The 14,205-nt window shown below is 37.4% G+C and overlaps 1 protein-coding gene across 2 annotated transcripts; it reads right to left on the reverse strand.

Moving 5' to 3' along the window:
* Positions 1 to 1,117: 1,117 nt before the first annotated feature.
* LOC132176137 (geraniol 8-hydroxylase-like) lies at positions 1,118 to 11,908 on the reverse strand. 2 transcript variants are annotated; one of them, XM_088514760.1, is made up of 3 exons: positions 6,501 to 7,552; positions 1,931 to 2,342; positions 1,118 to 1,835 (listed from the first exon to the last, which is right to left on the reverse strand). In XM_088514760.1, the coding sequence occupies exons 1-3, from the start codon at positions 6,977 to 6,979 to the stop codon at positions 1,230 to 1,232; spliced, it is 1,497 nt and encodes a 498-aa protein (XP_088370886.1). In that variant the 5' UTR covers positions 6,980 to 7,552; the 3' UTR covers positions 1,118 to 1,229. The 2 variants fall into 2 exon arrangements, with proteins under 2 accessions (XP_088370886.1, XP_088370885.1); XM_088514759.1 differs by lacking the exons at positions 1,931 to 2,342; positions 6,501 to 7,552 and adding an exon at positions 10,903 to 11,908.
* Positions 11,909 to 14,205: the final 2,297 nt, after the last annotated feature.

A 14,205-nucleotide genomic window follows, 5' to 3' on the forward strand; every position in this document is an offset into this window, starting at 1 on the left:
TATGGAATCAAAAAAGAGAGAGATCAAGAGAGGGTTAAGACACAAATTTACGTGGTTCAGCAATGTGCCTATGTCCATAGAGAGTGCAACTATATTTTACTATTAATAATTCAGGGTTAAAACATAACATATATTTTACTATTAACAATTTAGGGTTAAAACATAACATATATATAGGAAAATCTTAATTGTACGGACTTATTTTGAAAAACCCCAAAATACCCTATACTGTGAACGTCACTTCACTCCGTTCACTCCACTCCGTCTACTTGGCCAACCATTGGTATTCTAATATTACTTTCTATACCTGAGAGAATATGAATCACTAGTTTCAACAAAATTCAATAATAATTTGTTACAAATGCAATGATAATTTTAAAACTCAACAATTTTGGAAGACACAAAAGAGACGCTATGAAGACATGTAGAATCACTCATTGCCCAATATGATTCACGTGAGGATGATTAACTGTGATGGTGGTGGCTCTTAAGTTTCTCTATATGTAGTTATCATGAAAAGTTTGATAATACGTTCAAATAACGTCATTAGGCTTATGACTAGGGGTGAAAGTAGAATATTAGGTGTTGGGCCAAGGAACTAAGAAGAACACTTTTCGGTGAATAAAAATTACTTTTGGAAGGTCTATTAATTTCATTTATAAAAAATAAAATATGAAATTAAGATGTATTTCTGAAATTTTGTGGGACCACGTTAAAGCTTGCGATGGCAGTAGCCCCTCAAGCTTCAACCTACGTGGTTCTAACCTCACTCACAAGTGACAACCATGATATCTTTACAACCATGATATTTCTAAAGAGTAATGCTACAAATTGAATTCCCATCCCACTCTTCTATAATTGGGTTGACGTGGCTGTGGCCATAATCTATTGGATCAACCTTTATTTAAAAAATGACAAAAAAAAAAAAAAAAAGCTAATGGTTTATGGGCAGTGCAACATCAATCTAGTTGCACAGGAGTGTATGATGGGAGTTGAGTATTTTTGTAAGCAATTTTCAATCCTAATTATTTTATGATAAAATTGTATGATTAGTTTCATGCTATCATCAACATAACAAGCTTAAAATACCAAAAAAAAAAAAAAAAAAAACCAAATAACATGACAAGCTAAATTTCTATGTTATTCGCTTCCAATAACATTATATATGGAAGTACATAAAAAGACATACATTAAATAGAACGGAAACAAAGTAAATTCTTCAACCAATTTTAGATGGGTATAGGGACAGCTTTTAGAGGATTAGCGATTTGCAAAGTTAAGCCAAACTTATCATTCATATCCATATCCTCATGTTTAGCTCCATCTTCAAGTTTCCAATCAAAGGTGTGGATAAGCGAACCCAACATCAAGTGCAACATTCGTATTGCCAATGGCAAACCAGGACATATTCTTCTTCCACCACCAAAAGGTATAAGCTCAAAGTTTCGGCCTTTAAAATCAATTTCTGACCCCAAGAACCTTTGCGGCATAAATGAATCTGCATTCTCCCATAAGTTTGGGTCTCGGCCTATAGCCCATGCATTCACTAGCACCTGTGCATCCTTTGGAATAGTATAGCCGTTAATTTCCACATCTACTTCAGCTTTCCTAGGCAATAAGAAAGGAGCTACCGGGTGCAGCCGAAATGTTTCTTTCACTACTGCTTGTAAGTAAGGTAGCCTAGTAATATCCGACTCCTCAACTGGATTGCCTTTGCCAATTACTTGCTCCAGTTCTGTTTTGGCTTTAGACAGTGCCTCTGGGTTGTGGAGTAGCTCTGCCATCGCCCATTCCAATGTGGCTGAAGTTGTATCAGTTCCCGCAACAAATAGGTCCTAATATATCAAGAAGATGTTAGATGTTAGAATATTTTCTTAAGACCATTTTCATGAAATAAAAGAATAGAGATCTAGCTAGTAATGATAGTGACCACAAACAAATGCTCTATCTTAGATTTGTCCATCTCTTGGCTGTTTTCTTCACTGATGTTGAGAAGGGTATCTAACATATCATTGTTAGTCGTTGAACCTGACACTTCCCTCAGCTTTAACCGTTGGGTAATCATTCGATCAAAGAGGTTTATAGTCTTTCCAAAGTGAACTGTCATGCGCCGCCTTATGCCCTGTGGGTCGATCTTCTTAAGCACTGGAAAATAATCTGCTATGTTGGGTTTCCCTGCCTCTTCCATAATATTCCAGACGATCTCCTTGAACTCTCGAGCCATGTCAGAATTCGGGTCAGCCAAATCCACCGAAAAAATGGCGTTTGACAAGAGATTAAGCGTAGTGTTGAAAACCACTCTGCCAATATCTACTGCATCACCGGTTAGGCTGCTTTGACGAGTTTCGGCAAGGAGTTGTTGTTAGGTGTGACTTGCCACCCATCACACATGGGCCCCACTAGTTCTCTACTCCTTTTGGGTTTAGGAGACTTTTGTCCAAGTTTGTTTTGGAGTCCTTCTCCTATGTGTAATTAGACTCCTTGTTTGACTTATAGTAGGAGTCCTAGACCAATATGTAAAAGGAGAGTTAAAGCTTCTATATAAGGAACAAAGCACAAGGTAAATTTGTGTGTGCCAAAAAAAACGTGAAGCACCAAAGGGAGGAGAAAAAAGAGAGAATTTGAGAGAAGGAGGTACAAGGGCAGCAAGGGTGTTTTCTTCTTGGTGGTTTTTGGAGGAGCCAAAAACAAGTGATTAGAAGAAAAAGGGTGCTGCAGAGTGAGAGAAGAAAATAGAGATCAGCCGCCATCCGTTCCAGCAAAAGAAGAGTTTGTACATCTGTCTTTTGTATTCTATTTTGGGAATAATCTTTCTTGTGTGATAGTGAGATTTGGGTGTATTGGGGCTTTGGGATCTGAGTGATTTTCTTTCTACTATTTTTGTACTCATCTTTTGATAGTGGATTTTCTCCGGGTCGTCTCCGCCAGTGGATGTAGGCTTGTTAAGCCGAACCACTTAAATCTTTGTGTCGTGTGTGATTGCCTAATCTTTGTTATTCCGCATTCTTCATATTTTTCGCATCTCACGGGTCTTGGGAAATAGGATTAATTTCCTAACAACTGGTATCAGAGCTGTTGGTTCGAGTGGGAGCGATGGCAAGTGAAGAAGGAAAGATGGGAATCGAGAAATTCGACGGCAAAGATTTTGGGTTTTGGAAGGTACAAATTGAAGATATTCTTTATGGGAAGGATCTTCATCAACCTCTATTGGAAGAACAACCCGACGACATTGATGATAGCGAGTGGGCACTTCTTGATCGTAAAGCCCTGGCAGTTATCAGGTTATCATTGTCAAAATCAGTTGCGCACAACGTTGTAAAGGAGAAGACCACAGCAGGTCTAATGGCAGCCTTGTCAAGCATGTATGAGAAGCCGTCGGCTAACAACAAGGTGCATCTGATGAAAAAATTGTTCAACCTAAAGATGGCGGAAGGAGCTTCGGTGGCACATCATCTCAATGAGTTCAACACCATCACAAATCAATTATCCTCGGTGGAAATTAATTTTGATGATGAGGTTCGCGCGCTGATCGTCTTGGCATCTTTGCCCAATAGCTGGGAAGCAGTGAGGATGGCTGTGAGTAACTCTGTAGGAAAGAGTAAACTGAGCTATGAAGACGTCAGAGATTTGATTCTTAGTGAAGAGGTTCGCAGAAGAGATGCGGGTGAAGCCTCTTGTTCTGGTGCTGCTTTAAACCTCGAGACTCGGGGCAGAGGACATAGAAACTCTGGTCAAGGCAGATCAAAGTCCAGAAAAGGGAGAAGCAAATTCAGATTCGGCCGACAACTTGAGTGTTGGAACTGTGGCAAGACTGGCCACTACAAGAAGAATTGCAGGGAACTACGAAAGGAGACTAAGAATGATTATGCAAACGTAGTGACAGAAGAAGTATATGATGCCCTACTTCTTTCTGTTGACAGTCCCCTTGATTCTTGGGTCTTAGACTCAGGAGTATCTTTTCATACGACAGCGATCCGTGAAATTCTCGAGAACTATGTTGGTGGAGATTTCGGGAAGGTGTATTTGGCTGATGGAACGGTGCTGGATGTTGTGGGCCTAGGCGATGTTCGCATTAGAGTTCACAGTGACTCGGTATGGAAGCTACAGAAGGTCAGGCATGTTCCGGAGCTGAAAAAGAATCTGATTTCAGTGGGACAGCTTGATGAGGAAGGGCATTCAATTCATTTCCACGGTGGAAAGTGGAAGGTCAGCAAGGGAGCTAGGATTTTGGCTCGTGGTCATAAGACGGGTACTCTCTATATGACGACGAACAGAAAGGATACAGTTGCTGTTGCAGATACGGATGCTGACTCAAAACTATGGCACCTAAGGCTTGGGCACATGAGTGAGAAAGAGATGAAGGTACTTTTGTTAAAAGGGAAACTACCGAGGTTGAAGTCAGTTGAGTCTGATTTGTGTGAAGACTGCATCCTAGGGAAGCAGAAGAAGGTGAGTTTCACGGAAGTTGGCAAAGCACCTAAGCTTGGAAAACTGGAGCTGGTACACACGGATTTGTGGGGTCCCGCACCAGTGGCATCTCTTGGAGGCTCGCGGTATTACATCACATTTATTGATGACTCAAGCAGGAAGGTATGGATTTATTTCTTGAAAAGTAAATCTGATGTATTTGAGACTTTTAAGAAATGGAAGGCCATGGTTGAGACTGAAACGGGCTTGAAGCTCAAGCGTTTGAGATCAGACAATGGAGGAGAATACGAAGACAGGGGGTTTAAACAGTTTTGCGCAGTGAATGGGATTAGAATGGAGAAAACTATCCCGGGAATGCCGCAACGGAATGGCGTGGCTAAGTGCATGAACAGAACTCTCAATGAGCGTGCTAGGAGTATGAGATTGCATGCTGGATTACCAAAGACTTTCTGGGCTGATGCAGTGAGCACTGCTGTATACCTGATAAATAGGGGGTCTTCCGTTCCCCTAAGCCATAGACTACCGGAAGAAGTCTGGAGTGGAAAAGAGGTAAATCTTTCACATCTGAAAGTTTTTGGTTGTGCTTCGTATGTCCATGTTGAGTTTGATGCTATGAGTAAACTAGATGGTAAATCTAGTAAGTGTTTCTTCATTGGATATGGAGATGAGGTCTTCGGTTATCGATTTTGGGATGATCAAAATTGGAAGATCATTAGAAGTCGGAATGTGACTTTTAATGAGTGTGCTATGTACAAGGATGGGTCAAGTGCAGAACCTAAAGTTACAGAGCATGAACTGAAGAAGTCTGAGTTTGTTAACTTAGATGAGCTTTCTGAAAGTACAGTTCAGAAAGAGAAACAATTCGTGGAGGTGGAGCTTGATGAACAGTGTTCACTCACGGATGAATGTGATGACAGAGAATCTTCAAGAGACTTACAGCACCGGGAAAAGTCTTATTCTTTAACAAGAAGCAAAGAGAAACGTGATCGAAAAGCAACAAAGAGGTATGGCTTTGAGGATATGGTTTCTTTTGCTCTAAAAACTAGTAGTGGAGATCCGTTGTCTATTCAGGATGGTATGCCAAAAGAGGTGGAGTCACTACAGAGTGGTAAAGCTTGGGAATCGGTAGAATTACCCAAGGGAAAGAAGGCTAAAGGGTGCAGATGGGTCTACAAGAAGAAAGAGTCATCGGATAAAGCTGTACGGTCGACGGGACAGATAGGGAGGCATAGTGTTATGTCTAAATCAGGTCCTATGCTCAAGTTCAAGAGGCGCTTGGACTTGAGGGACACTTGTAGAGTGTGATTGCCCTTGGGGGCTGAGGCGGAGACATCTGGAGGAGACACGTTTTGGTAGACTTGATGGGATTCAAGTCAAGGTGGAGATTGTTAGGTGTGACTTGCCACCCATCACACATGGGCCCCACTAGTTCTCTACTCCTTTTGGGTTTAGGAGACTTTTGTCCAAGTTTGTTTTGGAGTCCTTCTCCTATGTGTAATTAGACTCCTTGTTTGACTTATAGTAGGAGTCCTAGACCAATATGTAAAAGGAGAGTTAAAGCTTCTATATAAGGAACAAAGCACAAGGTAAATTTGTGTGTGCCAAAAAAAACGTGAAGCACCAAAGGGAGGAGAAAAAAGAGAGAATTTGAGAGAAGGAGGTACAAGGGCAGCAAGGGTGTTTTCTTCTTGGTGGTTTTTGGAGGAGCCAAAAACAAGTGATTAGAAGAAAAAGGGTGCTGCAGAGTGAGAGAAGAAAATAGAGATCAGCCGCCATCCGTTCCAGCAAAAGAAGAGTTTGTACATCTGTCTTTTGTATTCTATTTTGGGAATAATCTTTCTTGTGTGATAGTGAGATTTGGGTGTATTGGGGCTTTGGGATATGAGTGATTTTCTTTCTACTATTTTTGTACTCATCTTTTGATAGTGGATTTTCTCCGGGTCGTCTCCGCCAGTGGATGTAGGCTTGTTAAGCCGAACCACTTAAATCTTTGTGTCGTGTGTGATTGCCTAATCTTTGTTATTCCGCATTCTTCATATTTTTCGCATCTCACGGGTCTTGGGAAATAGGATTAATTTCCTAACAGTTGTTGCACTTTCTTGCGCCGGATATCCTGGTTGGCATCAAGTGTTTTGCTGGCGAACAGTTGGCCATTGCATATTTTGCGAAGGTTTCTCCACCGGGTAGAAACGGGTAGCCATGGCAACCCGAACACGTCTTGATTGTGGGCTCGGAGAGCGTCGGGGATGGTTCGGTTGCAGAGGAGTTGGTCATGTGTTTGGAGGACTTGTTTGGCGGTGTTTGCTGAAGAAATGATGATCGTGGTTACTCTGCCTAGCTTTAGGCTCATTATGGGGCCATGAGCCTTGGCAAGCTTGGTTAAGGACTTGTGGGGTTTGTCGCCGAGATCTAAGAGGTTTCCGATGACCGGAAAAGGTTTTGGACCAGGTGGAAGCTTTTTGGGATTTGGATGGCTTCTTGGAATCGTAAGGAAGATTTTGATTAAGATCCAGGTGAGGCAAAGACATATTATGCAGCTCAAGAAATCCATGTTTCCCTATGAACTCTGATCGGTAGGAGGAAATTAAATAACAAAGCACTTAGAGAGATATAACGTGCAGCTTATTAAGAGAGAGCGCACGTCAAATGCGCTCGAGTGTCTTCTCTTTTTGTCTTCTTTGACAAATGACACAATAAAGAAAAGCACAAAGGAAACAAAAACAAGAAAAGGGATCGAATAGAACAAACTATGGGTGGATCTCAAAGAGTGCCTTCTCATTAGGGTGTGTTACAAACTAATGTGCTTTGACTTGTCAACTTTTATCTTTGGTTGTGTTTATTAAACTCTAATTTGTAGTAGGTGAAAATGTGTGTTTGTTGTGAAGCCACGTGTGGTTCTAGAACTTACTTTTTGTAAAAGGTTTCTCTTGTCTTTTGTGTGTGTAGTTTTCAGAATTTTGTAACGTAAGAAGAAGAAGAAAAATAGAAGAAAGAGCCAAGTCCCTTGCAGAAAATTGTTCTTCCTCTCCCTGTTTTTCCCCTGTTTTTTCTCTTGCCTTTTTTGGTCATTTTCTGCAGAATTTCTGCAGCAAGTTGATCTTCTTATTCTCTTGTGTTTTCCTTGTTTAATATACTGCCCTTGGAGTGTGTCTTGCTGGAAAATCCAGCCAACAGGGTGGAATTGTGGAGGATCTTCGATCGGTCCAACAAATTGAATCAGGCATCCGAGCTTGATGCCCTGTTACTGATGGCAAAGGGTGTCTTCTCATTGACAGTATTTCTATCTACGAAGCAGTACTAGTCACTCAGAACTGGACAAATGTGCTTCGGAATCACGTAATATGCTCTTGGTTTTTAGCATATATCCGTTGTGGCTACATTTATAGATGTCTTCCTTAATATGGCAATTTAGAAAGGTTGTCTTGACATCAATTTGCCAAAGACTAAGCCACTACGGGTAAGAGCTTGGCACCAGAAGACAGTGTCACAGACTCACAAGCTTCACGTACACCAAAGAACAAGCCAATAGAGATCGAGCCACGCTGCGGATAAGAGCTCGACACCACTTAAAACGACCAATACTAAGGCAGGGCCGGCTCACTGTGTGGCCTTAGGGGACACTTCTAAATGGAGCCTTTTAAAAAATATTTATATATTAATTAAATAATATTCATTTTAATATTATTATATTTAGAGTTCTCATTTTTATTAATCAAAAAATCAATTTTTTTTTGATGAATCAATCCAAAGACCGCACCAAATCTCTACTAAGCACATGTTTCAAAACTGAAGCACACAAAAGCAAATTAACTAACCAAAAAAAAAAAAAAACCCACCAAAAATATTATCAAAAACCCATACAAAATTATCAAAAAAAAAAAAAGAAAAAAAAAATATTGAGTGAGAAAGTGGACTTCAGAAATTTCATATATTTCTGATGACATTATTACTAATAATATAATATCTTATTTGTTACTTTAGGAGTCATATATATTTTTTAATTAGATTTAGATCTGGATTCGGTAGAATAAACGTACATGTGTTCAATATGAAAATCGAAATTTTAAATAGTTCAAAATTCGCCCTATTTTTAGCAGTTTTGCTCCTCCCAAAGAAGAAAAAGTTGCAGGGGTCCTTGGTCATGCTCTTGCACCATTGACAGCATCCCAGCATTTACTAGGAGTTGAGGGTGAACAAACTTCTTCCAAAGTCATTTAAAACTTGCCAAGAAAAAAAAAAAAAATAAAGTCAAAACTTGGTAGTTGGTACTTCAATCCACCTATAGAGGTCAGTGTTACCGTGTTAGGTCTGCTCAGGAGAAAGGGTTAGTTTGACAACGATTTTTAGAATATTGCTGCGTTTTAATAAGAAAGAAAAATGTATTAACCACGTGTGAGTTCTACAAATTTAACGATAAATTTAAAGAAAAATATGAAAGATATTTGTATAGGAGAATGACACCAGACATAGCTTCTCCCTTTTCTTTTCTTTTCTTTTCTTTTTTATCATTTCTTTCCTCTTCTTCAATTGAAGCCTTGATGATTTCATATCTATGCCATATACGTACGGTGACTCTTATTCCATTAACCCTTTGATTATTGAAGGAGGGAAAGTTTAGAGAAGTTATTTTATAAAAAGCCAATAGGCATATTAGTTTAAGTTTTGATAAAGATATATATATATATATTTTTTCTCAATTCAAAATGTTGATGTAATAGTCTCAACCAAACGTTGAATTAATCATTGTTAAAAAAGAAAAAAAAAAAAAAAATCTAAAGATTGGCTGGAATTGTATATCACATTAGTATTGATGAATAATTGTTAGATAAAAATGTATCTTTCAGCATTAACTTTTGGCATAGCAATCAAAAGTTGATAGAAAGACCTAAATGAAAGTTTTAAACTGGGTTGGGACAAATTTTCTATTTTAATATATATATATATATATATATATATATATATATTGATGTGATGTGATTGATCAAAGAAATAAAGCCACTAACAAAATCTCACTCACACACACGTAAGTCTCATTGCCGTACACGGCTCTCTGAGCTCTTGGTTTTTTGGGCATGTGGGCACTTTAAAAGCAAACGTAAAATGTAAGGGTAACTTTAATTTAAATCTTTAAATTATCATGTGATTTGATAAGTTTTAAATTTTAAAATTTTAAAATTTAAATATTTTAATTTTTAATTGCAGTTAATTTGAATTTTTTTGTCAGATTTTAAACATTAAAAGTGAGACAATAACATTTATACTCCTGAATTTTTTATAAAATTCTAAATTTACCCTTAATTCCAAATTTTTTAAAAAAAGTAAAAAATAAAAAAAAGAAAAATCAGGGATATTTTGGCCTTTTTAACTATTATCGTTAAAAGTTAATGGCTAAATCTCACAGAATGGTTCAAATTGACTTCAATTAAAAGTTTAAGAGTTTAAATTGAGAAGTTTTAAAGTTTAAAAAACTTGTTAAATCGCATAATAATTTAAAGATATAAAGTGAAGTTACTCCTAAAATTTATATTCTTTTGCCATTTTTTTTTTTTTTTTTTTTTTTTTTTTTTTGGAGCAAACAAAAAAGCTGTGAAATTACTTTGCCTCTTGTTTTCCGCGGCGGCTAGCTAGGAAATTAAGGACGAGTGTTATTTTCCTACAAAAAGTCAAAGTAACGATTTGAGTAGACAGATGAATCTCTAATCTCTATCCTCTCCTAAAAGATCTTGGAAAAATGTTTTGAGCCCACATGATTTCATGGAATGCCAAACCTTATCTACAGTTCATTATTACGATTTTACAAATCATTTATATAAGAAATACATCACACATGCACTACAATAAAGCTGACTTTTAGCCGCAACGGGCGCTAAAAGTTTAATAGTAGACGCTATTCAACTCTGTCCGATAAGTTGGACATTAATGCTCCAACCGCGTCCACAATGGTTGACCCTAATAATACTTTTTAATGAACGTTATAGAGCTAAAATTAATGAAGCTATAGTGATTTCAATGGTAGTTCAATTGGCCGTGAATCACGCTTAATGAAAAGGTTGACCCTAATAATACTTTTTAATGAACGTTATAGAGCTAAAATTAATGAAGTTATAGTGATTTCAATGGTAGTTCAATTGGCCGTGAATCACGCTTAATTAAGTGAAAGTCGTCAATTTAAATTTTTCTCTCATTCTCTTGTGTGAACATGTTAAAAGAAATAAAATAAAAAATAAAAAATGAAGCTATAGTAGACACCGGACGATATTCTACAATAAAAAACTAATGACTATAATATAGGGCAAACAATTTTTTACTCACATACAAACTCGAACCAAAAACAAATTTAGATAATCATAATTGAATGTTTAGTCAATTTATTTAAATGAGTTGAATTAAGTTTATATTTATGTCTTCAAACCCGACACTAAATTACTAATTATGAAAGAATTTTGTAGAAGAATAGAGAGTAAAAATACTAACCCGGAGTAGATGTAATATCGTAGTTTTGTCTATCTCCTCACTTTTCTCTTCACTGATGCTGAGAAGGATATCTAAGAAATCACCGTCTGTGATACAACCGGACTCTTTCCTCGACTGCAACCGTTGGCAGATCAAGCGGTCCAACAGCGCCATGATCTTTCTAGCGTGACCTTCCATCCGCCGCCTTATGCCTTGAGGGTCGATCCTCTTAAGCACAGGGAAAAAGTCTGCCAAGTTGGGATTCGCCGCCTCTTTCATGACATTCCAGATGAGCTCCTTCAACGCTCCGGCCTTGTCGGGATCCCGGCCGGCCAAGTCCACAGAAAAGATGGTGTTTGATAAGAGATTAAGCGTCGTCTTGAAAGCTGCTTTCCCAATATCCACCACCTCGCCGGTTAGGCTGCACTGACGAGTTTCGGCGAGGAGCTCTTGCACTTTCTTGTGCCGGACATCTTCGTTGGCTTCGAGTATTCTGTTGGCGAATAGTTCGCCGCTGCATATTTTCCGGAGGCTCCTCCAGCGGCTTGAAATGGGTATCCATGGCAAGCTGAACTCGTCGCTGTTGTAGACTCGGATTGCGTCCGGGATGGTCCGGTCGGCCAAGAACCGGTCATGTGTTTGGAGGACTTGTTTGGCGATGTCTGCTGAAGAGATTACTATTGTTGTCACTTTGCCTAGTTTTAGGCTCATTATGGCGCCATGAGCTCTGGCAAGCTTCGTCAGGGATTTGTGGGGTTTATCGCCGAGTTCTAAGAGGTTTCCGATGACCGGAAAAGGTTTTGGACCCGGTGGAAGCCTTTTGCGATTTGCTTTGCTTCTAGGAAATATATGGAAGGTTTTGATCAACATAAAACAGATGAGGCAAAGACATATTATACAGCTCAAGAAATCCATCTATCTTTCCATATGACACTCCGAAAAGATTACTTTAATTTCATGCAAAAGAAATGAAGGAAAAAGAAAAGCAGTGTTTCTGGTTCATGCTTTTGCACCATCCGGATCTCCAGCTGGGGATATTTATCCCATCTCAATGCATACAAGTAAAGAAGAAAAAACGAACTTGAGGCCAGGACTTATGGGGACATGACGTACAAAGGAGCAGAAATACCTATGGGTGGTCGATATCACTAATAGGAATCACAATAAAATCCATGGGCAAATGGAAGAGTTGAAAATATCTATGGGTGCCATCTCATTATTTATATGGTTTCTATCTGCCGGGCAATTTTCACTCGCACATGATAAATGAGTTACATGGCTGCAACTATTACGAAATATTCAGTTCGAAGGAAATTTTCTGTAACCTATTTTAATAAATGATAAGTGCCATTTAATATTTTTGAATTTCTCAAAAATTAATGTTTAAGATTATAGGTTAGTAAAAAGGTGACAAATGTATGTTAAAAATATTAAATAAAATATGTAAGAGATGACACTCGGTATATATTAAAGTAGGCTTGAGGAAATTTCTTTCAAACCAGTTTAGAGGAAATTGCTGTCATTTGATAAATACCAAACCATACCAATAGTTCATTATTACGGGTTAGATTGGCCTAGTGATATTATTTCACGACTGCGAAAAAAATTACATCAAACTGCGAAACATCCAATCATCCCTGTTACTTAATGCCACATCGTATGAAATCATCATTCTCCTCTTATGATAGGGATATATAGTTGGCATTTAATGGCACATGGATAATATCCGGTTAATTATATTGGAGGAGTATTTTTATTTTTATTTTTGTTTTTGTTTTTCACTTTTAATGGAACAAAAATACCATTTCAATATAACTAACTGGATATTATCCAGTTCAAATGAATTAGAGAGGATTCTGTTCCATGGAATTCCTTTACATATCAACAATTCATTATTATGTTATTATTATGAATTGGAGAGGACCCTTTGCACAGGTTCGATATGTTCTCCAATCGGATGGGTATACAAAGTGACCATACCTTGAAAGATTTCCTGTTTAAAAAAAAAAAAAAAAAAATGTAAAGAGAACGGTACACCAATCCTCAAATCCCCTATATATATACTATGAAAATGACAGAGACAGATGGTACATGCACTAAGGCTCCCTCAACTTCAAATAATTAATAAACTCCAATTACCATTGAAAAGTTTAGCCAATATAGGGAAAATTAATGACAAATAAGAACAAATATAAAAATAATGCCCTGTAGTTTAGTACTGACTACAAATAACAACAAATATAAAAATATGAAAAAGTAAAGAGAAAAAATTGTTTAGTACTGACTACAATGTCGGTTTTTCTAATCACGAGGCCAACAAGAAATGTTGATTTTTTTTTTTTTTTTTTTTTTTGGTAAATTTAAGCTAAATGTCTTTTTTTTTTTTTTTTTTTTTTTTCCTAAAAAATGATGTTGCTTTTAAAATTATCATTTGATCAAAATTTGTTGTTATTGTGCACAACAATGATGAATAATATGGAATCAAAAAAGAGAGAGATCAAGAGAAGGTTAAGACACAAATTTACGTGGTTCAGCAATGTGCCTATGTCCATAGAGAGTGCAACTATATTTTACTATTAATAATTCAGGGTTAAAACATAACATATATTTTACTATTAACAATTTAGGGTTAAAACATAACATATATATAGGAAAATCTTAATTGTACGGACTTATTTTGAAAAACCCCAAAATACCCTATACTGTGAACGTCACTTCACTCCGTTCACTCCACTCCGTCTACTTGGCCAACCATTGGTATTCTAATATTACTTTCTATACCTGAGAGAATATGAATCACTAGTTTCAACAAAATTCAATAATAATTTGTTACAAATGCAATGATAATTTTAAAACTCAACAATTTTGGAAGACACAAAAGAGACGCTATGAAGACATGTAGAATCACTCATTGCCCAATATGATTCACGTGAGGATGATTAACTGTGATGGTGGTGGCTCTTAAGTTTCTCTATATGTAGTTATCATGAAAAGTTTGATAATACGTTCAAATAACGTCATTAGGCTTATGACTAGGGGTGAAAGTAGAATATTAGGTGTTGGGCCAAGGAACTAAGAAGAACACTTTTCGGTGAATAAAAATTACTTTTGGAAGGTCTATTAATTTCATTTATAAAAAATAAAATATGAAATTAAGATGTATTTCTGAAATTTTGTGGGACCACGTTAAAGCTTGCGATGGCAGTAGCCCCTCAAGCTTCAACCTACGTGGTTCTAACCTCACTCACAAGTGACAACCATGATATCTTTACAACCATGATATTTCTAAAGAGTAATGCTACAAATTGAATTCCCATCCCACTC

This window comes from Corylus avellana, chromosome 3 (genome assembly GCF_965113065.1).
Source record: "Corylus avellana chromosome 3, dhCorAvel1.hap1.2, whole genome shotgun sequence".
Lineage (NCBI taxonomy): Eukaryota > Viridiplantae > Streptophyta > Magnoliopsida > Fagales > Betulaceae > Corylus > Corylus avellana.